General features: G+C 34.5%; 2 protein-coding genes across 2 annotated transcripts in view; one reads left to right on the forward strand and one right to left on the reverse strand.

Annotated features, from left to right (window-relative positions):
- SLC6A14 (solute carrier family 6 member 14) overlaps nt 1–24,356 on the forward strand; it is a 26,539-nt gene continuing 2,183 nt past the window's right edge. Inside the window, exons 1-13 of the mRNA XM_043896126.1 lie at nt 1–252; nt 1,174–1,339; nt 4,281–4,412; nt 5,811–5,975; nt 6,804–6,942; nt 8,368–8,500; nt 11,437–11,577; nt 16,843–17,071; nt 18,829–18,954; nt 20,548–20,666; nt 21,196–21,295; nt 21,556–21,665; nt 23,877–24,044. Of these exons, the coding sequence (XP_043752061.1) occupies nt 205–252; nt 1,174–1,339; nt 4,281–4,412; nt 5,811–5,975; nt 6,804–6,942; nt 8,368–8,500; nt 11,437–11,577; nt 16,843–17,071; nt 18,829–18,954; nt 20,548–20,666; nt 21,196–21,295; nt 21,556–21,665; nt 23,877–24,044 (1,776 nt within the window). The 5' untranslated portion in view covers nt 1–204. The remainder of the gene's footprint in view (nt 253–1,173; nt 1,340–4,280; nt 4,413–5,810; nt 5,976–6,803; nt 6,943–8,367; nt 8,501–11,436; nt 11,578–16,842; nt 17,072–18,828; nt 18,955–20,547; nt 20,667–21,195; nt 21,296–21,555; nt 21,666–23,876; nt 24,045–24,356) is intronic.
- The window catches only part of CT83 (cancer/testis antigen 83), a 16,127-nt gene continuing 4,701 nt past the window's right edge, over nt 12,931–24,356 (reverse strand). Inside the window, exon 3 of the mRNA XM_043896127.1 lies at nt 12,931–13,073. Coding sequence (XP_043752062.1) covers nt 12,954–13,073 — 120 coding nt within the window. The 3' untranslated portion in view covers nt 12,931–12,953. The remainder of the gene's footprint in view (nt 13,074–24,356) is intronic.

The raw sequence follows: 24,356 nt of genomic DNA on the forward strand, positions 1-24,356 counted from the left end.
CCGGAGCCTCACTTTAGTCCCTTCCGGTAATTGACATGACAGGATAACCAGGCGGGGGAGGAGGGAGCTTCCCTCCATAAATGGTCCCACCCCTGGGCAAGGTGGCTCACTCTGGCAGCTAGTGACCGGGGAGTGTGTATCCGTCACCAGTCAAGCTCGGCCAGACTGAGAGACAGGCGGAGCAGCCCAGGGAGCCAGTGAACCATGGACAAGTTGAAGTGTCTGAGCTTCTTCAAGTGCAGAAGGAAGGAGGTAGGAGTCTGTGAGCTGCGGACCTGTGGAGGGCTTGGGAAGGGAAAACTTAAAGAGAGGCAAATCTCAGTTTTTGCTCTCTTCAGCTATTCTGTTTACCACATTTCTGTTCAAATGCTTTCAAGTGTGGCTGAGATGTCCCCATATAGGCGAGGAAACAGGACAGCTCTTACTCTGGTAGCTAGAAGACTTAGGGTCGCCTCATCATCTGCCTTGGGTGTGCCCACCACCTTCTGTGTTCTGTCCCTATCTGGACTGTGTCCATAGGTTGAAGGGAAATAAGAAAATGACCTGACCTGAGGGAACCCTTCCCTCTTCTCTAAAGTGGAGAGAGTGCTGTTCCACCTGACGGGACATGAGAATTTGTCTGAATATTATTTTGTGGCTTTCAGAAAAGCACTGATTTTACTCTCCAAGATATGGAGAGGAACTCAAACTTCCCTGACAGTTCCAAACATCAAAACTATCAGCCAGTATGAAAAAGAGTCTATGATTTTTTTTTAAAGCGGAAACTATATTTGAAACTTTTTTCAAAGAGCTCCTCCAATTTCAATAGTGTTGATTTTACCTAATTCATCTTTAAGACTTTTGTACTTGAAATTTTATTTGCCCATCTTCATTTGCCTTTTATACTGGGTGCCACATGTAACCTTTTCACTAAAATTTGGATGATATAACCCAAAGAACTAGCGAAAATATCCACCTACAGAGTTTTTTTTTCATTTTAAAAGCTGCCATGCACAGAGGTGTCACTAGCTTTGGAAAATGTTCTCTTTGGCTATGTTTTTCAGGGTTCGTTTCTCTCTGTCTCTGCCTGTCTGTGTATGTCTTTCTTTCACTGTCACTCTATGAATTTTTGAAATTATGCTTCTGTTTAATTTTTAATAGAAAAATAAGCTGTTGATATTTTTCTTTTTCTAGAATGCTGACGTTGCACCTGAGAATCTTCATGTTACTGAAAATGATGAGAACCAGGAGCGTGGTAACTGGTCCAAAAAATCAGATTATCTTTTATCTATGGTTGGATATGCAGTGGGACTGGGGAACGTGTGGCGATTCCCCTATTTGACCTACAACAATGGCGGAGGTACTACCCACCCCCCAATTTATTTCCCCTTCAGTTTTAAGGGAGGTGCTCTATGGCCTCTGATGATATTTTAAGACCTAAGGAAAGGTATATGATAATATAGGTTAGTGGGAGGATGGGAAATGAGCATACTGCATTTTATTATTAGACCATGGTTTTCTAGCTCAAGTTAGAAAGCTGGTTTCATAAGATCTTCAGATATAAACTTGATAAAAGTTGCATATTTAGCACTTCTGATTTCTCATTTGAAATCCCATGCAATCTTCATATGACTTACTCTTCTTAATTTATACATGTTCCTATGATAATGTGTTCAGACTCAAGTTGTGTTTTGCCTAATTTATTGCTGAATCTAAGCAAAAGGCAGGGAATTCTCATTCTAATAAGAAATTCAAATAAACCATTTGCTTAAATAAAATAAGGCATTACATTTTGGAAACTTAAGTGTGGAAAGAACTGATTAAAAATTAATTAAAGGTTTTGTACTTTAAGCTGCAATATAAGTTACATATACTCCAAATTGGATTGACCAGGTAGAAGATCCTTCTAAAATGCAATAGAATTTAATTCAAGGCTAGGTGTTTAATTTCTATAAAACAATATGGTTTATACCTCATAGATCACTAAAGAAGACTCGATTAGAACAAGGAGAAAAAAATAACTCTGAAGTGACACCCAAAAGGAAACAGAATGAATTGCACAATCCTCTAGTAATGTTGAAACAACTTTTCACTTACACCATATTTATTTACTTGTAATTACAAGTCCTATTAGAAGTGTAGAGGTGACATTCCCTTATATTTCAAAATTGGATACCAGTGAAACTATGCCACTGTAATTATTTTTCTTGGTACAATAGGATTTTGTGTGGTGATATTTCAATCTTACATTCCTTATTAATTGGTTATATTAAAACATTCATGCTGCCCTTCAGAGATTTAAGAAAGGAGCTCTGTTTATCAAACACTTGAAGTTTTGGTGCCATAAATTACCCTATCTAGAGACAACATTGTTTAATCAAGAGTTTAGTATACATTTGAGCTGGAAGATGAGTCAGGAATCATATGTCCTAAGGTCAGTGTAGTAGAGAAAAGCATTCAGATTCCTTTTCAGCCCCTTATGTTCAGGTTTAAATTAAGAAATACCCTGGGAGTTGATGTCATAAAGGGCCAGTACTTACTATAGATTTCTAGGAACTATATCAAACTAGGTTTAATATAGAATTTTTAAACTTAGCTGAGACAAAATGGCATTATTTTATTGTATGCTATTACCTCTCTCACTGTTTCCTCTAAAAATTAGCATATCATATTGGCTCTCATTTTTTAAAGATCACATCATTTAAGTAGTGGATGATCTAGTCTCTCTCAATTGCTTCTTTCTCTTTTTTGCCCAAGGGTAGAACAGGAACATGAAATTCAAATTTGTCAAATGTTAATAGATTATATTTAAACTTATGGTCAGGCTTAAAAGACTGTTGCTAAAATCTGGAATCATTTTTATCTTTAGGTGCTTTTTAACACTATAAGAAAGAGAGGTATCAGACTACCTTAGGGTCTAGGTCAGTAGTGTTAACAATTTGACCATTGATGATAACTTGACCAATTGATAATCTACCAGTTATGGTTGTTATTAATAATATAATGGGTGAAAAGCCATCTATAAGAGTGAGGAAAATTGTTTTTTGTATGTGTCTAAAAACCTGTTTACACTGGGCTAGCAAAACATTGCATATTGTTTTTCAAACAGATATTTTGTATTACTTTTTCTTCATATTTACCATTGGTAGGAATTAAACTTCTATTAGTCATAGTAATGATGGTATGTACATTGCAACATCTGTAAAAACATATTTGTCCTTATGTTCTGGTGACTAGTGACTTGGATGTAACAAGTACTTTATTGTCTTCTTATTTTTAGTAAAAAATATTTTTAGGGTTAGAAAAAATGTAATCCCCAGGTATGATGTTACAGTATCATAATGGTAAAACTATATGAAGAAAAAATGTACATAATCCAACCCAAAGTCTGTTTTACTCACTTATCTCCACATTTTCTTATTAAACAGTGTTAATTTAAGACTTCTAGAATACTTAAACAATAAATTTAATATTCTTCTACCAAAAATCTGGTCAAAGTTTTAATGAATTGTATGCCCTAAAAGTAGACAGGATAAACGTAAAATAATAAAAGGTTTAACAAAAAAACAAAAATGGGACTGAATAATCTAAATGTAGGAGAATTGGTCCTTATGAAATTGAATGTTAATTCTGAATGCATCTTTAGGGTTCAAGATTCTTCTACCAAAACTAATGTTTCCTATTAACACATGACTATGTGGAGAATAATGAACTTAACTGCAATAGCTTCTACTTTGAACCACATTTAACATTTAAACCCTAAGTCTTAAAAGCAGATTGTTTTTTTTTTTAAGGAGAGAGGAGGGAAACTAGCTTTGAACATATACTATGTGCCTGCCCATTTTGTGAAGTGTTTTCACATAGGCTCTGTGATTAAACCGTTACCACAAACTGATGAGTTGGCATCACTCTTCCCATTTATGAGGAATCCAAGATTGAGAGGTTAGATAAACTGCCCCAGGTCACATAACTAGTACATGATGAAGCCAGGATATAAACCAAGGTCTATCTGTCTCCAAAGCCTATGATCATTCAACTTCTTTGAATTGCTTTTTATAGGTTATTGTTTTTAATAATCACAACAACCTCATTAGGTAATACCAACATCCCCATTTCACAGATGAGGAATCCAAGGTTTAGAGAATCAACTACTTTCTCACAGATTTGAAGCCCAGACTCAGTTCTCTCTGACTCTACTATATCAGAGTGCTTTCAAAATGTTGTGTTGGCTGTCAAAGTGCCATCAAGATTTGGGCATATAATAGTACTTTGGTTCTTTTTTTTTTTTTTTCCTTTTCTAGGTGCTTTCTTGATACCATATGTGATTATGTTAGCCCTGGCTGGTTTACCTTTGTTCTTCTTAGAGTGCTCCATGGGACAATTTTCTAGCTTAGGTCCAGTTTCAGTTTGGAGGATTCTTCCATTGTTTCAAGGTTGGTATTAAAATGTTTTCCTTATTGTGGTTATTGTTTTGTTCCTGCATATAGCTGTCCTCACTGTATGGATGAAAGCATTTAACATTTGGACATGATGGCTCAGGTGGTAAAGAATCTGCCTGCAATGCAGGAAATGCAGGTTTGATCCCTGGGTCAGGAAAATCCCCTGGAGGAGGAAATGACACCCACTCCAGTATTCTTGCCTGGGAAATCCATGGACAGAGGAGCCTCCTGGGCTATACAGTCCATGGGGCAGCAAAGAACTGGACACAATTGAGCAACTAACTTTCAAAGGCAGAGACATACATTGTTTTTCTATTCGTCACCATCAAATTTAGAAATCAAATGTTAATATGTATTTCTCTTTATCTTGGGCTGCAGATATGGTCGGGGTTAAGAAGGATATGAGGAAGTTATTATTTTCCTATTTTCACCTTTTGAATTCTCTTGGCAAACAGTCTTGTGCGTTAACTTTATGGCTCTGGCTTTTCTTCTACTTTGTATGCGGATCTGTCTTCCTGCTTTTGCATGTCTTTTACAATGCCTCATTCAGAAAAGTTGAAGGGCAGGTCACTATTTTTTTCTTGGATGATCCTAATGGAATAGGACACTGGGAACATTTTTTTCTTCGAAAATGCTTTGATTGTTATTAAACATCAAACAACCTTTCTGTTTGAAGATTATATATCATTTTTGGTACATGCTAGCTGCTGAAAGCTACTTGTAAAAGTTTCAATGTAACATCAAAAATATATTTATAGTGAGGTGAAGAGACTATCACGCTGGAATATTAAGGAAGCTACCTCAAAAGTTAGTTTTAACAATAGGAGTTATATTCAGTATGCTAAGCTGCATTTTGAAACTAGAGAGTTAAAGAAATTTCAGAAGTTTAAATTCAGATAATTACAATTTACTGAATTTTCTTTAAATATACTTATAGAAATGCTATACATTTTCCCCTTAGGACATTCATTCAAAGGCTTTATCTTCTATTTGTCAAAATGTTGGTTTATAGATGAAGATGGGAGTATTGGTCAGTGAATAGGATATGAGCTTGAATAGTTTTTTTTTTTTAAAAAGTACCCACTCTGACAAGAATTTACAGACTTAATGAGTAATGAACATGGTTTTTCTTTCTGTGAATTCAGTGGCTTAATATAGATCTTTAATCTTGGCACCTTTTCCTGATCAACTCAAAATCTGTCTCAAAAAATCAATTATCAAAATAATTTTGAGAAGCTATTCAGACAGCAGTACTGTCTTCCACCCCTCCAATAAACAGAAAACATTGAAACAGTTTTCTCAGTTTAAAATAGATTTTGTGGAAATTGAGAATGCAGCTGTATGAATTAGCAAAAGAAATTTCACTTATTTTTTAATTGTTCTCTTTTCCAGGTGTGGGGATTACAATGGTCCTGATATCCCTTTTTGTGACAATCTATTATAATGTCATAATTGCCTATAGTCTTTACTACCTGTTTGCTTCTTTTCAACGTGAACTACCATGGTCAAAATGTTCTGTCAGTTGGGCTGATGGAAACTGTAGCAGATCACCTTTTGGTAAAATTCATTTATTTATTGTTAACTCTGAATCATTCATTCTTTTATATTTTCTAACAAGATTAAAGGCCTAAATCATTTCCTAACAAATTTAGGTTCAACTTTAAGTGAGGCACAGGTTACTGATGAAATTAGAATAAATCATGTATAACCTGAAAGTTGATTAATGCAATATGTTAATTTCTGAGGGCAGCCAGTAAAGCTAAACCACTACTTGGAGTACTTCTTGCAGACCTAGGTTGCGGGTGGCACAAGGAAGAAAATGGGAAAGTGGTAAGAGAGAAAACCACTGTTTATGATACATAGTAGTGTTCAGGAGATGGTGAGTATTGCTAGTCTTTGGAATAATGTAACATCGATATTGTAGACTATTACCACTGGGATTGGCTGTGTATATTGGAGAATAAATTGATACAGATTTCACACTTCTTAGGAATTTAAAGGTGTCATTTATCTATATAGGTTAAATAAGTTCACATATGAAAATTTCCCTAGAGTACTGAATCCCAATCGAAATGACTATTACTCTACAGCTGTTGTTACTGTAAATATAATATACTGTAAATATAAAAATATACTGTAAATATAAAAATACATACTGTTTAAAAGGGCAGATATTTTCATACTCACCCTCAGCTTAGTAGTAGAGAAATTTTAAGTTGCTGAGTGTGCATGGCTTATTCCATTTGTGAGATTTCTACTCCACATTCAATAAATAACAATTTAGACAGTACCTTAAGTATTTCACCATTTAAACTTTATTTCCAGGAAAGCACTCTTCTAAAACTAAGTACATGTCTGTGTGTATTCTTTTTTTCTAATTTTTAGTGACACATTGTAATGTGAGTATAAGCATAAATGAAATCTTGCAAGCGAATAAAAGCTGGGTAGACGCCAACAATCTTACCTGCATCAATGGAAGTGAAGTTTATCAGACAGGGCAGCTTCCCAGTGAACAGTATTGGAAGTGAGTACAGTACATTATCTACATCCTAAGCAGATGTTAGTAAAATTTTTTTATAAATAATAAAATATTGATCAGCTCTTTTCTTAATATGAGCAAATTATACTTCATTTGACTCAAATGTTTATCCTGTGTGAATAGTAGTAGCCTGCAAAATTAGCCCATAGCTAATAGATTGTCATTCATAAGTTAGTTATTAAATGGGCACAAGGTCATCAGTGATGATTTATATAGTGCTTATTATCTATAAGTTAGGGCATTGCTTTGAAGAAAAATATGCAATTTTTAGACTATAATGAGCAAGTTCTAATGATAAACAGTTGGTGATGAATAATACTAGGGGCAGAATTGCTATTTAAGGCTGAAATTCTTCCTCATTCATTTTGTTTATAGTTGTCGTTATATGACAAAATAGATGTTTGGGGTTATATTTGCTTTTATTAATTTTAAATGATGTCTTTAATCTCCTTACTGTATACCTGCTCTTTACTCTTATATAACTTCTTTGACTATTGCTGTAATGAAGTCTTCCTCATCTCCATGTTACTGCTCTGGGTGACCCTTTTAAAATTTGGCCCCTGAAATGTTCTAAACATCAAGCTAAGAAGTAAAATCCTATATCTATATATGTCCCTAGTGGAAATCATGGAGTTTTACAGAAAGCCTTTGAAAAAGGTATAAAAATGGGACCATTTAGCTTTGATAATAACAGCAAGTATGATGAATTAGAGCTTCCCTGGCTCAGGTGGTAAAGAATCTGCCTGCAATGCAGGAGACTTGGGTTCGATCCCTGGGTCTATATTCAATCCCTGGGTCAGGAAGATACCCTGGAGAAAGGAATGGCAACCCACTCCAGTATTCTTACCTGGAAAATCGCATGAAGAGAGGAACCTGGTGGGCTACAGTCCATGGGGTCGCAAAGAGTCAGACACGACTGAGTGACTAACACTATGATGAATACGAAAATATTTAATACAATTTAAAATGTCTTCTCTGTCATTTTAACTTGAGGAGAAAAATATCATAATGAGTAAAATAATCTGATGTAAGGTTAATTTTTTCCATAGAGGAGTTTTGAAATATTAGGGGAAAATCGGAGCTAAAGGAATGACTGGATCTTGTATTCTATGATTTGAAATTTTGGATTGGCTGCAGTTGACCAGAAGGTTCTGAGTCTGACTTTTCACTGAATTATTTTTGCCCCTCCATACAACTGTATCAGTAAAAGCCTCATATGACATTGATGTCATGTTAACATTAATAAATACTAATATTAGTATTAATATGTTGTATTAATATTAATAAATATGAATTAGTATGAGTATTAGTAAAATACTCATGAAGCTTCCCCTGTATGAAAGATATTATAAAATTCAATGTATTAAGATGAATGATTGTGTGTTAATCAAAGGACATATGTGTTTTCAGTAAAGTGGCACTCCAACGGTCAAGTGGACTGGATGAGACCGGAGTCATTGTTTGGTATTTAGCACTTTGTCTTCTTCTGTCTTGGCTCATAGTTGGAGCAGCACTATGTAAAGGAATAAAGTCTTCTGGAAAGGTAATTTAGAAAACACCTTAGACAGTGATGTTACTGTTTTCCAATTTCATTGTAGTTCATTGCCAAGTAGTATCAAATGCATGTTTTTTTCTATCATGAGATCTTTCGAATGTGTGAAAAGTTTTCTAAGTAGGCAGCCTCACTCTAAGAAAATACATAACACTGCTATTATTAAAAATAAAACTAGCAAAAATTAGTACTAGATGTGTAATTTCTCTAAACTTGGACCCTTCTAGCTGATACAGCATTCTGAGGCTTGGGAGTATATTTTTAAAATTTCCATCCTATTATAATAAAGAAGCATCTTAAGTGAAATTATATATTACAATTTTTGGTTTGGAAAGTCTAGATCCCTGTTATATATGTTATATAGGGTAATAGTGTCAGTATTCCCATTATTCCATTGTTGGAGAGAGAAGGAAAAAAATAAAGCTATACAAGTGTTCTCTTAAAGCTTGCCAAAATTGACTCAGAACCCTCTTTCAGCAGAAAGTCCTCTTCTGAAAAACATTTCCCATGTCATTGTTTTATTTTTAAACTTTCAGAGAGCACTGTGGCAATATCAGAGGACAACATGAAATTTTCTCTGTGAGCAGCTGTACAATACCCAGAAAAATAAACATGTGTGTGTTTGTAACTACCAGACTGAAATTTCCATAAGGACAGAGAACAAGAATAACTGTGGATACTATCTTTGTGTTCCTGATACAATATCTAGCACAGTTACTGCTACATTGTAATAAGACACTGTTAGATCACAAAAATACTGGGAACATCACAGTCAGTGGAAATTTTCCAAAACAATGTTGCGATTGTACATTTTTGAAACCCTTGGTTCCTTTTTTATGTTAATATTGAAAAATCCATGAAAATCCATTTACCCTGGCAATTAATTTTTACTGGTCTTGGGATGGTTTGTTTAAATCGTCTCCTTGGGCATATTACCAAACATAAGACATATATAGAGAAAAGAAACTATCCACATTAATGAAAAGCTAGCCTCAAAGGCAGTCTGCTCATCTGGAACCATGTGTTATCTAGGATACAAGCAGTTCACATGTATATATGTGTGCTCTCAAACACTCTTAATGGTAGCTTTAAGGATAATAATGTCAAGTGTCCAGTACTCACTTTAAAAACTTTCACAGGAGTTGGGCAACTACTAGATTTTCTTTCTTCTCTGGGATTGAGCATAGACTAACTACTTCAGTTAAAAGTTTACTTTTTAAACTACTTTAAAATCATTTTCTTTCCCACCTTAATGCACTAATTTACCAAGAGGTGATTTTCACTCCTATCAGACATTTGTTGTTTAGTCACCAAGTTGCATCTGACTTTTTGCAACCCCATGGACTTCAGCATGCCAGGTTTCCCTGTTTTTCACTATCTTCCAGAGTTTGCTCAAACTCATGTCCATTGAGTCAGTGATGCCATCCACCATCTTATCCTTTGTCGCCCGCTTCACCTCCTCCCCTCAATCTTTCCCAGCATCAGGGTCTTTTCCAATGAGTTGGCTTTTTGCATCAGGTGACCAAAGTATTGGAGCTTCAGTTTCAGTATCAGTCCTTCCAATGAATATTCAGGGTTGATTTCCTTTAGGATTGACTGGTTTGATCTCCTTGCTGTCCAAGGGACTCTCAAGAGTCTTCTCTAGCACCACAATTCAAAATCATCAACTCTTCATGCTCAGCTTTCTTTATGGTTGAACTCTCACATCCATACATGGCTACTGAAAAAACCATAGCTTTATCTATACAGACCTTTGTCGGTAAAGTGACATCTCTGCTTTTGAATATGCTGTCTAGGTTTGTCATAGCTTTTCTTCCTACAAGCAAACATCTTTTAATTTCATGGCTGTAGGCACCATCCACAGTGATTTTGGAGCCCAAGATGATAAAATCTGCCACTGTTTTCACTTTTCGTCCATCTGTTTGCCATGAAGTGATGGGACCGGATGCCATGATCTTCATTTTTTGAATGTTGAGTTTTAAGCCAGCTTTTTCACACTTCTCTTTCACTTTCATCAAGAGGCTCTTCAGTTCCTCTTCACTTTCTGCCATTAGAGTGGTATCATCTGCATATCTGAGGTTGTTGATATTTCTTCAGGCAATCTTGATTCCAGCTTGTACTTCATCCAGCCTCGCATTTTGCATGATGTACTCTGAACAGAAGTTAAATAAGCAGAGCGACAATCCACAGCCTTGATGTACTCCTTTCCCAATTTTGAACCAGTCCGTTGTTCCATGTCTGGTTCTGTTGCTTCTTGACCTGCATACAGGTTTATCAGGAGGCAGGTAATGTGGTCTAGTATTCCATCTCTTTAAGAGTTTTCCACAATTTATTGTGATCCACACAGTCAAAGGCTTTAGTGTAGCCAGTGAAGCAGATATTTTGTTCTTGAAATCCCTTGCTTTTACTATTATGTAATAGATGTTGGCAATTTCATCTCTGGTTCCTCTGCCTTTTCTAAATCCAGCTTGTACATCTGGAAGTTCTTGGATCATGTACTGTTGAAAGATAGCTTGAAGGATTTTTAACTTTACCTTGTTAGTATGTGAAATGAACACAACTGTATAGTAGTTTGAACTTCTGAATGTACAAGCTGGATTTGGAAAAGGCAGAGGAACCAGAGATGAAATTACCAACATTTACTAGGATATATTTAGGAAAGCACTCCATCTGGATTTCAAATAACCACTGCTGATATAGTGTTTATTTACAACATAAACCTGGGAAACATTGCCACATACATCAGAGTGTTTTGAAAGTGGATCATTCGAAGAGTGGTGAAAACAGAAAGAGGAAATTATGCCAACTTTGGTATTGGTATTATCAGACATTAATAAGCTAAACATTTCAACTGGCTAGTAACTTTGTTTGTATACAATTATATACCATGAGTTTTAAAAATAATAACTTTTGGTTGTTCTTGGTAGGTGGTGTATTTTACAGCTCTTTTCCCCTATGTTGTCCTACTCATCCTGGTGATTCGAGGGGCAACTCTGGAAGGTGCAGCAAAAGGCATTTCATACTATATTGGAGCACAGTCAAATTTTGCAAAACTTAAGGATGCCGAGGTAAGACAATTCGGATTTCACATTATCTAAGGAGGTAAACCTTAGAAGTCAATACTGAAAATCTTTGATTACCTAGAGTGTTGTAATGTAATAGCTTGTAAAAGAATATGGAGTTAAAGTTATTAATGTTTCTGTCCACTAGGATGCCTGATTTTAAGTGTTTAACATGACACTAATGCTGTCTTATTGGAAGTGAGACAGTCATTTTTAGCAACAGGATTTTTAAAGTCATTTTATTCAAACTGATCCTATTTGACCAAAAGGATTTGGGGCTTATTAATTTGAAAAAGCATATTTCATGCATGAAATACCCACAAATTGATGACCAGGGCTTCCCAGGTGGCGCTAGTGGTAAAGAACCTGCCCGCTAATACAGGAAACATAAGAGACGTGAGTTCAATCCCTGGGTTGGGATGATCCCCTGGAGAAGGGCATGGCAACCCACTCCAGTATTCTTGCCTGAAGAATCCCATGGACAGAAGAGCCTGGTGGGCTACAGTCCATGAGGTTGCAAAGAGTCAGACACGACTGAAGTGACTTAGCATGCATGTGACTTATCAGATAAACGCGTAGTAGATTTAAAGATTACAGTTCATGGTTTAATGGTCTAATATAAACTTTGTCTTCAAAAGTTAATATTCTGAAGTTAAAACATAAAGTTTAAATGAAGAATTCTGTAAAAAAAACTGTTACTTGTATACAAGACACATAAATATGTGCCATGAATATGAATTGGTAACCCCTTTTAATATTAGTCTGTCTTCAGATAATGGCTATGTGTATCATATGTACATAAAATCTTTTACAATTTTAACTGCAGAGGGAATTGCCAGTAAGTGTACTCCATCGACTTTCCTTCTATTGATACAGCATAATAACACTTTCACTTTTTTAGTAGTCATGTCACATTCTTAGAACACATTAAGCTTCTGGTCAGGCAAAATCCCACATTATATTAAAATCAAGAAACACTATAATATCATATTAGAATATTAGCCAAAATAGATATTAGTTTTAGCTTGCTATGGTACTCTTTGTGGAACTCATGCTACCTTTCAGCAGTTGCTATGTTCTAAATATTCACAATATGGATATTTAATTATTTTTTGTAGAATGTTTCTGATAACCAAGTCAAATTTATCAATTTTTAGTCATGGAAATCCATCCTTTACCTTTTTGAAAATTGAGAGGTCAGTCTCCAGCCTTTGGTTACCTTCTGTGTGTCCAAATCATTTTCACTCAGTAGTAATCACAAAAAAATCACTCTAAATCATTGATCTAAATTGATCACTCTAAATCATTTTAGAACTATGAACTTTTATTGTTTATGTGTTGGAGATTAACATACTTTGATGTACCCAAACACTGCTTGTTCTTCATTTTTCTTGGGCCTCACGTTTTTTAACCTTGTTGTTAATCTCTTCCCAAGTAGAAGACCATTTTTGATGATGGATAAGAAACAAATAAAATGGAAGTTGGGATTCATCATCTTCTCTCTGTTAGGTTATTAAACAAGATATAATATGTTAATATACTTTGAAATGGTAAACTGTTATATAAATGAGCATACAAGTATTTTAATTATTGCTGTTATATAATACTAAATAATTTTAAAATTCAGCATTTTTCCTAAGAAATGGACCCTTCATTTTCTTTAAACCTCATAACTTTGAGCATAGTGGAAAAAGCTCCTTTGATATTCTTCTAAGTGGCTTTTAAAGCCTCAGAAACCTAGACTTTATAGCTCTGTGCGACTATTCTGAAATTTTTATGTGACTAGTTTATACTGGTCTGTGTTTTGGTGTCTCTATTATCTTTAGAACATCAGAGCTAAGCCTAAAGTTCTATATGAAACATACAATTTAATTCTCCTACCTCCCCACCCCAACACAAACACTACCCTCACCCCTTCTTTGGGTTTGCTGGCAATGAACATTTTTTCTTAGATGTTTTTTATTCCTCTCCAATCTATATTCTAAGCATGCAATCACAAGTATGTATTTTTCCTTTTCTTTAAATATTTGAACTCTATTGATATCTCTAGGAGAGTAGAGAACCATACAAATTGATAGCTAGAGGGGTCTCCAGTGATTGTTTTACTAACTCCCTCATTCTACAGTGATAAAAGTTGAGACCCAGGAAGATTCACATTTAGTTAAATTTACATCACCTGTTTGTGCATCTTGAATTAAGATTTCCTAATCCCTAAACTTGGAGAAGGAAATGGCAACCCACTCCAGTATTCTTGCCTGGAGAATCCCAGGGACAGAGAAGCCTGGTGGGCTGCTGTCTATGGGGTTGCACAGAGTCGGACACGACTGAAGTGACTTAGCAGCAGCAGCAATCCCTAAACTAATAGTCTTCTATATAGCCATGAGATGGGTAGGTATAGAGATGATAAGTATGTTTGGAACTAGGCAGCCTAGTTATATCATTCATGGTATGCATAGCATTCTTACACAACTGAGACCTGCCACACCACCTCCAGACCCCTTCACCCCACTCACATATGCATGCATAATATATCAAGTCAAAGCAGCTGAGAGACTAACATAAGCATGTTCATCTCTTAATATTGGGTTGGCCAAAATGTTCATTTGGGTTGGCCAACCTGATATGTACAACTGCCTAAGAAATGAGTGCATCTTATTTTTCACATGATTTTCTTATCTTGTTGTTGTTGTTTAGTCACTAAGTCATGTCTGACTCTGTGACCCCATAGACTGTAGACTTCCAGGCTCCTCTGTCCATGGGATTTCTCAGGCAAGAATACTGGAGTGGGTTGCCATTTCCTTCTCCAGGGGATCTTCCCGACCCAGGGATCGAACCTGAGTCTCTTGCATATCCTGCACTGGCAGGCAGATTCTTTACTGCCGAGTCACCACTTAAATATAACCAATTGTTAAATGTATAAATGAAATAACCATGATCTAGCTGTCTATCTATGCATCTATCTACCCACCCATCTATTTATCCTTCCATTTTACTTTCTACTGGCTTCCTGCCATTATAAAAGCAATTATAGTATAATAATCATCTAATATCAAGCTGAAGACCTAGTAAATATTTATTTACTCCTAGCAACTTTATTTCTATTGATATTGGAAATAGATTATATAACTTTCAAGGAGAAAATTATTGTTTTTAACTTCCACAAATGAAACTGAGTATCAGTTTATATTTCTTTTCCATAAAAACATAATAGCTATCATTGAATATCCTATTAATTACTTTGTAAATGTTATCTCATTTAATTCTCACATCATTCTTAGGACACATAGTTATTACTACTATTATTATCATCATCATCTCCATTTTACAGATGATGAAACAGGCTTGAAGATTTTAAATGAATCAAATTTAATGAAAGTGAGAGGTATTGGATTTAGACTTCATTCTTTTCGATTCCAGAGCTAGAACTGTTAAGTCACCATGTTAACATGGCCTGCCTTCCACTGACCAATCATATTTTCAGATGGACTAAAAATACACTTTTGCCTACATATATGCCAGTCCTATTATTTGAAGTCTCCATAATTAGATTTTTCTTCAGAGTAATGGTATATCTATAGAATTTCACTATTAAGATGGATTTACCTAGGTTAGTTTCTAAGACTAATTATTGCCCTTTAGCAAAGACACAGGAGGGGTAAATTGTGAAAGGGGGAAAGATAAAGGGATTGAATTAGATGAAGAGTGTGAGCACTGCTTAAAGAGATGAGGCCAGCTACATGGGGCTCTAATCAAAACATGGAATGAGAGAACTGGATGATTGAAGGGATATCTAAATGTATCATCATTCTTTAAAAACTCCCTAGTATTATCCTTGTTAAGAATATGTTTTTATTGTCCCCAAGTTGATATGTGGAGTAAACAGAATTCCAATCAAATTCCCAGCACAGTTTCCATAGAACCTGAAAATTTATTCTAAAATTTATGCAAAAAAGCAAGGCGTTTCTTAAGAAATGAGGAAGACTTGTCCTACCAGGTGTGAAATGGTATTATAATGCTAATGCTAAAATAATAATGCTAAAATAATGCTTTTGCATAGGTATAGACATACAGACCCATGGAACAGAACAGTAATCTCAAAAACAGATTTGTGAACATATGGAACTTGATATGTGGCAGAGGTGGGGATGCAGATCAATGGAAAAGGGATGAACTATCCAATTGATACAATTGATATCCAAACAATACAATGGATAATATCAGTTATCTTCAATTGATATTTCACTTAGAAAACAATGTATTTGGATTTCTAATGTAATATCCATTAAATTCAATTTCAGGTGAATTAAACTTAAGGATAATAAGCAAAACTAAGTCTTTTAGAAGAAAATATAGGATAGTAGCTTTATGACCTTGGGCTAAGGATTCTTTTTTTCAGTCAGAGAAATCAAGGACAATTCGTAAAAATCAAAGATAGATACCTTCAGCTACATTAAAACAAAATCTTTGGTTCATCAAAGGACACAATGTTAAGAGGGGGGAAAAAGCCACAAATTGGGAGAAAAAATTAAGATGTATAACAGATAAAGGATTAGAATCTGACTACATAAAGAATTCCTAGAGATCAAATAAGACAAATAACCCAAACAAAACATTGGCAATATATGTGAACAAGAATTTCACAGGAAAAAAAAAAACTATAGAATATAAACAAATAAAAACACGTTAAGCCTTATAAATTATTTAAGGTTATCAACACTCTCATTTCACAGCCATTAGTTTGGACAGTATTCAAAATTCTGATTGATGTTGGCAAGGATGTGGGGGAGTGAGAACTCTCATACCATCTGGTGGGAGTGCAAACTGATACAACCACTTTGGAGAATAATTTGGCAACATTTAGTTGAATTGAAATTTCAAATGGTTCAAATTGATAATGGATAAATCTCATATACTACTGAATGGAAAAAGCAGGTTGTATTAGTTTACATGCATTAAGATAGCTTTTCTATAAACTCAAAAACATGCAAGGCTAAATGCCATATTGTTTAGGATAGTAAAAATATGAAGAAAACCAGAGAAATGATAAACACAGAAGTCAGGATAGCAGTTACCACTGAAGTTGGAAGTGTGATATGATCAGGAAGGAGCACAGGGAGGCTTTAATAGCCTAGCAACAGTTTATTTCTTAAGCTCAGTAGTGGGTATTTAGGTGTTTGTTTTGTTTTTATAAGTTATTCACCTGTATATATGAAATATTTTATACAAATGAAAAATTAAGACTGTGTTTTTAAATATTATTTTCTTTTATAGGTTTGGAAAGATGCTGCCACACAGATATTTTATTCTCTGTCAGTTGCCTGGGGTGGTTTGGTTGCCTTATCATCTTACAATAAGTTCAAGAACAACTGCTACTCAGATGCCATTGTAGTTTGTGTGACAAATTGTCTTACTAGTGTGTTCGCTGGATTTGCTATTTTTTCTATATTGGGACACATGGCTCATATATCTGGAAAGGAAGTCACGCAAGTTGTAAAATCAGGTATGTAGTGCTATATATAGCTTCTATATAGCTCATTTAAGAAACACTGATATACTTTATAGCAATTGAAGCACTCAAGATTTAGGGTATTGAGTTTTCTTTCTCATTTCATCTTAAATAACTTGGTTGTTTCAATCATATAATAATTCTTAGATGATCTGAGAAACAAGACTACATTACAGAACAATTGTTTAAAGCTTTTTCCAAATTTTGTTTAGTGCTTAATATGAACTACTTACTGTTAATGTGAACTACTTACTGCACAATTGCAAGTATTAGGCATCACACTATGCACTTTACATTCATTATCTTCATTTGCGTGTATGTATATAAAGACACATACATATATATACATGTGTGTATTAATATATATATGAATATGTGAAACTATATATGAAAATTAATCCATGTACAATTATACTATTAGATCTGATTTTTTTTTAATTTTTAAAATGCACAAATGTCATATAGATTGAAACCCAACTGACTTTGAGTATACAGCTGTGTTCAGCTTTAAAGGAATCTGATTAATGAACGTCTTAACTTTAAAGACATTAACTAGAGATGCTTTAATTATCTGGCTTGGTGGCTCAGATGGTAAAGAATCCGCCTGCAATGCAAGAGACCCAGGTTCAATCCCTGGGTGGGGAAGATCCTCTCAAGAAGGGACAGGCTACCCAGTATTCTTGCCCAGAGAATTCCATGGATAGAGGAGCCTGGCAGGCTACAGTCCATGGGGTCGAAAAGACACAACTAAGCGACTAACACTTTCACTTTTGAAGACTCTTAAGAACAGAAGTCTAGGGTTCTTTTAAGTTGGTTTTTCTTACTAAATTTCTATTTATTGTTAGTATCATTTGGTGGAGAGATTGATGAATGAGAATAGAATGTTGGGACTAGAAAGGACTTTGAAGATCATGTAGTGTCCAGCTCCTCATTTACAGAGGATGGGACTGAGCATAGAAATGTTATGTCTTGCAGAAGATCAAATAATTAGGAAGTGATAGAGCCTAGGCTAGAAGCGAATTCTCCTGAAGCCTAGGTCAGTCCCCTGGGAGGTTGGAGACACTTAAAATACTTAAACTAAGTATCATATAATATGATTTAAAAAATGTTAACAAGTGTCTTTAAAGGCAACATACATCAAATAGAAAATAAGATTCAATTTATAGTTTTATTACATACAATCTTGCAGGTGTCCATATAATAATTTAAATGGCACTAAAATTATACCTGTTATCTTGTATTAACCTATAATGGAGTATAATGTGCAAAAATACAGAATCACTATGTTGTATACCAAATCTAACAGAATATTGTTGTAAATCAATTATACTTTAATAAAAAAATAAGTTGGCACTACACAGCTGTGAAATGTACAGTGAAAAAAATAAATGACACTACATATTGTGACATTGGGTAAACATTGGAAAGAGAGTTGACTGGAGTTTAAGACAGTTGCTCTTCATTAATTAAAAAAATAAAATCAGCTAAACATCAGTGATATAATTAACATTTCTTATGTGGGAAATGTACCATTTACAAAATTTATCTCACTAGCTTAATTTATAACATGTTTACATTATCATATTATAGAACAACCTACATAAACACTTTAAAAAAGTGATAGTGAAACAGTTGCTAAAGAATGTATATTATCCATTGGGTTGCCAAATTGAGATTTTTCTAGTATCTTACATTGAAAAATGTTCAAATATGTGAATTTCTTTAATTTGCATTCCATTAATTTTTCCTAGGTTTTGATTTGGCATTCATTGCCTATCCAGAAGCTTTAGCTCAACTCCCAGGTGGGCCATTTTGGTCCGTATTATTTTTTTTCATGCTTTTGACTTTGGGTCTTGACTCTCAGTTCGCTTCCATTGGTAAGTAATACTCCCAATGTTAACATATCCCTCTCATATTTTACTCTACTTCAAAACATTATTTTCTTACCCTTGTTGCCCCCGTCTAGTTTTTACTCTCAGAATGATCTTTCTGAAAATTCTTTTTAACTTAAATTTTAAATATGGAAAAATACAACATATTCATGTATCAGATACTCAAAAGGAACAGACATTAATATTTTATGTTTGCTTCAGACATTTTTTTAAGAAAAATAAACTGTTACAGATAAATTTGAAGTCCTTTATGTTTCTCTGCCTAATACAATTCACATTTCTTCCTTCCTAGAAAGCAACTGTCACCATGGATTATATATATTATTTGTGTACATTTTATATGTATCGATAAATAAGATAGAATTTTTAAATTTCACATAAATGGGAAGTTTCATAGCATACATACCATTCTGACAGTTGCTCTTTATATGTATTATGAATCCATGTTGATACACAGACATGTGTTAGTTGCTCAGTCATGTCTGACTCTTTGCTACACTTTGTGCATGGACTTAGCCTGCCAGGCTACTCCATCCATAGAATTCTCCAGGCAAGAATACTGGAGTGGGTAGCCATTCACTTCTCCAGGGGCTCTTCCCGACCCAGGGATTGAACCTGAGTCTCCTGCATTGCAGGCAAATTCTTTACCATCTGAGTCACCAAGTTAATTCACAATCTGTTACCATAATTATGGGCATTTGGATTATTTCCAATTTTTAAAAATTATTTTAATTGGAGGCTAATTACAATATTGTAGTGGTTACACACACTGCTGCAGTAATTATTCTTATATATGGTTCTCTTTACACATAGGAATTTTCCCTAGGGTTCAGTTCAGTTCAGTTCCTCAGTCGTGTCCGACTCTTTGCGACCCCAAGAACTGCATCACACCAGGCCTCCCTGTCTATCACCAATTCCCAGAGTCCACCCAAACACATGTTCATTGAGTCAGTGATGCCATCCAACCATCTCATCCTCTGTCATCCCCTTCTCCTCCTGCCCTAGGGTACACAACTAAAAATTCTGAAACAGTGTTTGTCATATCACACTGTTACATTAAACATTTTAATAATTTATAGGATAAAGTCCAGCCTCCTCCAGCTGACTTTCAAAGCCTTCCAAAAATTTCAAACATGTTTCTTAATCCTTTACTCATATATCCTTCTACTTTTAGCCAGTACCCTGTTTCATGAACATACTTACTTCTTAAAAACCTAGAAGGCCTTTCTGTCTCCATGTGAATTCACCTTATTTAAAAGTTCTACTAAAATTCTTCCTTCCCTATAACCCTCTTTCAAACTTCTTCAGCCCTCGGGAAACTATTACCTTATAATTGCTACCAATGAAAAACCTTACAAAACAGACCAAAAACAACAAATAGAGTTGTATTTGATTTTTTTTATCAGAACTGATAAGTGGTGACTGCCAAGAGAAAGGACCCTATGGATTTTTAAAAGCAAGAAGTTGGGCCCAGAGTATATTCTCAACATATATTTGTAACTTTTATTAATAGAAGTTGATTTCTATGATTAAAATTATTGGCAAATGAGTTTACATGTCATTTTTTTCCTTCTGAAGAAACAATTACCACGACAATTCAAGATTTATTTCCCAAAGTGATGAAGAAAATGAGGGCTCCCATAACTTTGGGTTGCTGCTTGATTTTGTTTTTCCTTGGCCTCATCTGTGTGACTCAGGTATACTACAGTATTTTTTCATAGACAAAATATTAGTTGGAATGTACTTTATAATCTAAATGAGGAAGCCACGGTTTAAGAGTATGTTTAGTACAGACTTCAAGATTTTCTGAGTTTTAACCCAGATTCTTTTCCCATCATAACACAATTTCAATAGCATGTATAATTTGGCAGGGGGAGCCCAATAGTGGACAATTTCCCCAATTACAATAGTTACAGACTTTGAACATAGGCTGTATTTCTTGGCAGCTACAAAAGAGCACACTACCTTTCAATTTCATAATTAACTATTCTAAATGCTTATTTTTTTTATAGGGACTCAGTATAGAATAAAAGGTACAGCCTGTTTGAGATATTTAAAGCCCAACTTGTGTTTACATTTGAAACATTCCCCTTTTATATTTTGGCAGAGGTGAAACCAAGGAGCAAATGTTAAAATCAAATTAGTAGATTCAATCTGAGTACCTCATCAATCATAAAAGTAATTAAAACTATATTTAAAAGTAACTGACTTTTTTTTTTTTGGTAGGCTGGAATATACTGGGTTAATCTGATTGACCACTTCTGTGCTGGATGGGGCATTTTGATTGCAGCTATACTGGAAATAATAGGAGTCATCTGGATTTATGGTAAATAGTGACTACAGAATTATCTACACATTTTATTAAAATGACTTAGTTTTATTCCTTTTCATTATGTTTACTATAATAACTAAGTATAATATACTGGGCAAAAATTTCTTATGAATAAAATGTAGTTAAAGGCATTATATGCTTCATTGCTATAGTACAGGAAAATGTTTAGACATAGAAAGATAACTTAGAGCCAGAATGATTAATGAATAAAAGTGTGAGTAAGGGCTGAATGCACTCTTTATTGCTGTTTTTAGGAGGGAACAGGTTTATTGACGATATAGAAATGATGATTGGAGCAAAAAGGTGGATATTCTGGCTATGGTGGAGAACTTGCTGGTTTGTCATTACACCTATCCTTTTAATGGTAAGTATTAACATGCCATGAATCTGGTATCAATAATATATATATTTAAACACTTATAAGATAAACTTGACTTATTTACATTAAATACAATAAAGCAAATTAATATCATTTTAAAATCAATGATTTTCAACTTTTCATGACTAGTGTCTCCAAGTGGCCGAAATTACAGTGTCTTTCTTTGTCGCATTATTTCTGAGGCCATAGGCTTAAACATTTACCACTTGAGACTTAAAGGTATCCTAAAAAGTATCTAGGACAAGATACTTAAAATTTTTCAATACAATAAATTTTTAAAAATGAGTCATTTGCTCATTCCCTAAAAAATATGCTGAGCCACCTATAATGTTCTTAACCTCTCTGTTTAAGACCGAGTCTCTGCCTTCAAGGAATTCAATCTAAATATACTAATTGCTAAGAAACAACACTCAGTTATTAATTCATATTTTTTATGGAAAGTACTATCTGAAATTACAAAAACTCACGTGTGTCAACAAAGGCAATAGTTTATGTTAAAAATTAGTGCGATTTAGGAGCTGAAGGAAGAAGGACATGGCAACCCACTCCAGTATTCTTGCCTAGAGAATCCCATGGACAGAGGAGCCTGGTGGGCTGCTGTCCATGGGGTCGCACAGAGTCGGACACAACTGAAGCGACTTAGCATGCATGCATGTATTGGAGAAGGAAATGGCAACCCACTCCAGTATTCTTGCCTGGAGAATCCCAGGAAAAGAGGAGCCTGGTGGGCTGCCGTCTATGGGGTCGCTCAGAGTCGGAAACGACTGGAGCGACTTAGCAGCAGCAGCAGCAGCAGGAGCTGAAGGAAAGCAAAAAATAACTTTAAATAACAGTTCAGGACAGTAAAAGGCTGAATGCCAAGTAAATACTCTATGGGATAGAAAATTACTATGCACTAGAGATAATGGTGGGGGTGGGGCAGGGGGAAACTTTATTGAGGATGAGTTTTGGTTCTCATTGCCTCCATGCTTCAACGATTTTCCTAGGAAAGGGTATTATGTAATTTGATCTACACTTTATTTTAGAGGGTGTTTTTAATATTTGGCTTTGACAGTGCTACTAAATATTGTTTTCCTCATTTGACAAGTTTCCATAATAAAATAAGCCCTTTATCAACTTAGATCTAACTAGACATTTTAGCCAGCTAATTTCATTGATTTCTAGGTTTGACAACTTGATTTACTTTAAAATGCAAAGGTATTAGATGTTAAATGATATACATTATCATCTATTTTGTATAAAATCATACATATTAGACTCCACTATCCCTCATCCATTCTCTTGTAATTATATGAAATTATGGTAATTGTGAAATAAACTTAGTGTAATGAAATTAAAGGAATTTTTGGTTTTTGTTCATTTTGTTTGCTTTACAGATTTCTATATAATTAGTTTTAATGCTGCAACAGTCTAGTAGGGTTTTTTTAAAAATACTTTTTAAAAAACTTGGCCTTAAAATGTTTTTATCTTTAAGATTCACTGTGTTACCCAAGCATGTTTTTTTTTTCAATAAGAAAGTGCTTTGGTAACTATGTACCTATGTGTGAATGCCTGTACATTTTGGGTGTGGAGTAAGGGGTACTCTGTGTAGTGGGAAATAAATAGAAACTACTGATAAGCAAGGCGCAAGGCATGTTCACTAAAATGTATTTTATATTCTCATTGAACTAACTGATATGCTGGCTAGCTTACAGGACAGAATGCTAAGTCACTTCAGTCATGTCCAACTCTTTGCAACCCCATGGACTATAGCCCACCAGGCTCCTCTATCCATGGAATTCTCCAAGCAAGAATACTGGAGTGGGTTGCCATATTTCTTCCTCCAGATAGCACAGAATAAAATCATGCTATTATAAGTAAAGTTAAAAGTTCAATAATATAAATCTCAGATACTATTTTACTTTCAACAGATATATTTTATGGTAAAGTGTTTTACTGAAATATGTGTTGTACAAGTATCTGTATCAATGCTAATTTTTGTAAGACAAATACAAGTTATTTAGATTGGTTCATTTAGAATTTGATTTTCTGGCTAGTTACCTGATTATCTCACCTTGAATGTATTTTCATCTTAATTGTTTTTGATAAATTATTTCTAAGAAATGGAATACAACTGCTAATAATTAGTACAACTGAAACCATTAATGCAATAAAGTCTAATCTTTACCATTTTCTTTTCATATTTTACTTTCACAGTCAATCTTGATCTGGTCAGTGATACAGTTTCGTAGACCTAAGTATGGTCAAATTCCATACCCTAACTGGGGAGTTGCTCTAGGCTGGTGTATGATTACTTTCTGCATTATCTGGATTCCAATCATGGCTATCATAAACATAATTCAAGCTAAAGGAAACATCTTTCAAGTAAGCATGTTAATATTATTTATACTTTATAATATAAAGTACTTATGATCAAAATGAAGGTTAATATGAGATTTTGAACATGAGATCAAATTAATCACTATTCCCCTCAGGTAACTTTTATACCTGATACAATTTATCTATTACTATGTGCATAACATTGTATTATACTGGATGTATATTTTTGTGTCTCCATGTACTAGACTATAAGCTTAAGAAGGGGTCTTGTCTTGATTGATATCATATCCTCAAGCCCTATCAAAATGCTTAGCACATAAAAGTTATGGTATCTTGGTGCTAGGGGTAAAGAACCCG

Source organism: Cervus elaphus, chromosome X (genome assembly GCF_910594005.1).
Source record: "Cervus elaphus chromosome X, mCerEla1.1, whole genome shotgun sequence".
Classification (NCBI taxonomy): domain Eukaryota; kingdom Metazoa; phylum Chordata; class Mammalia; order Artiodactyla; family Cervidae; genus Cervus; species Cervus elaphus.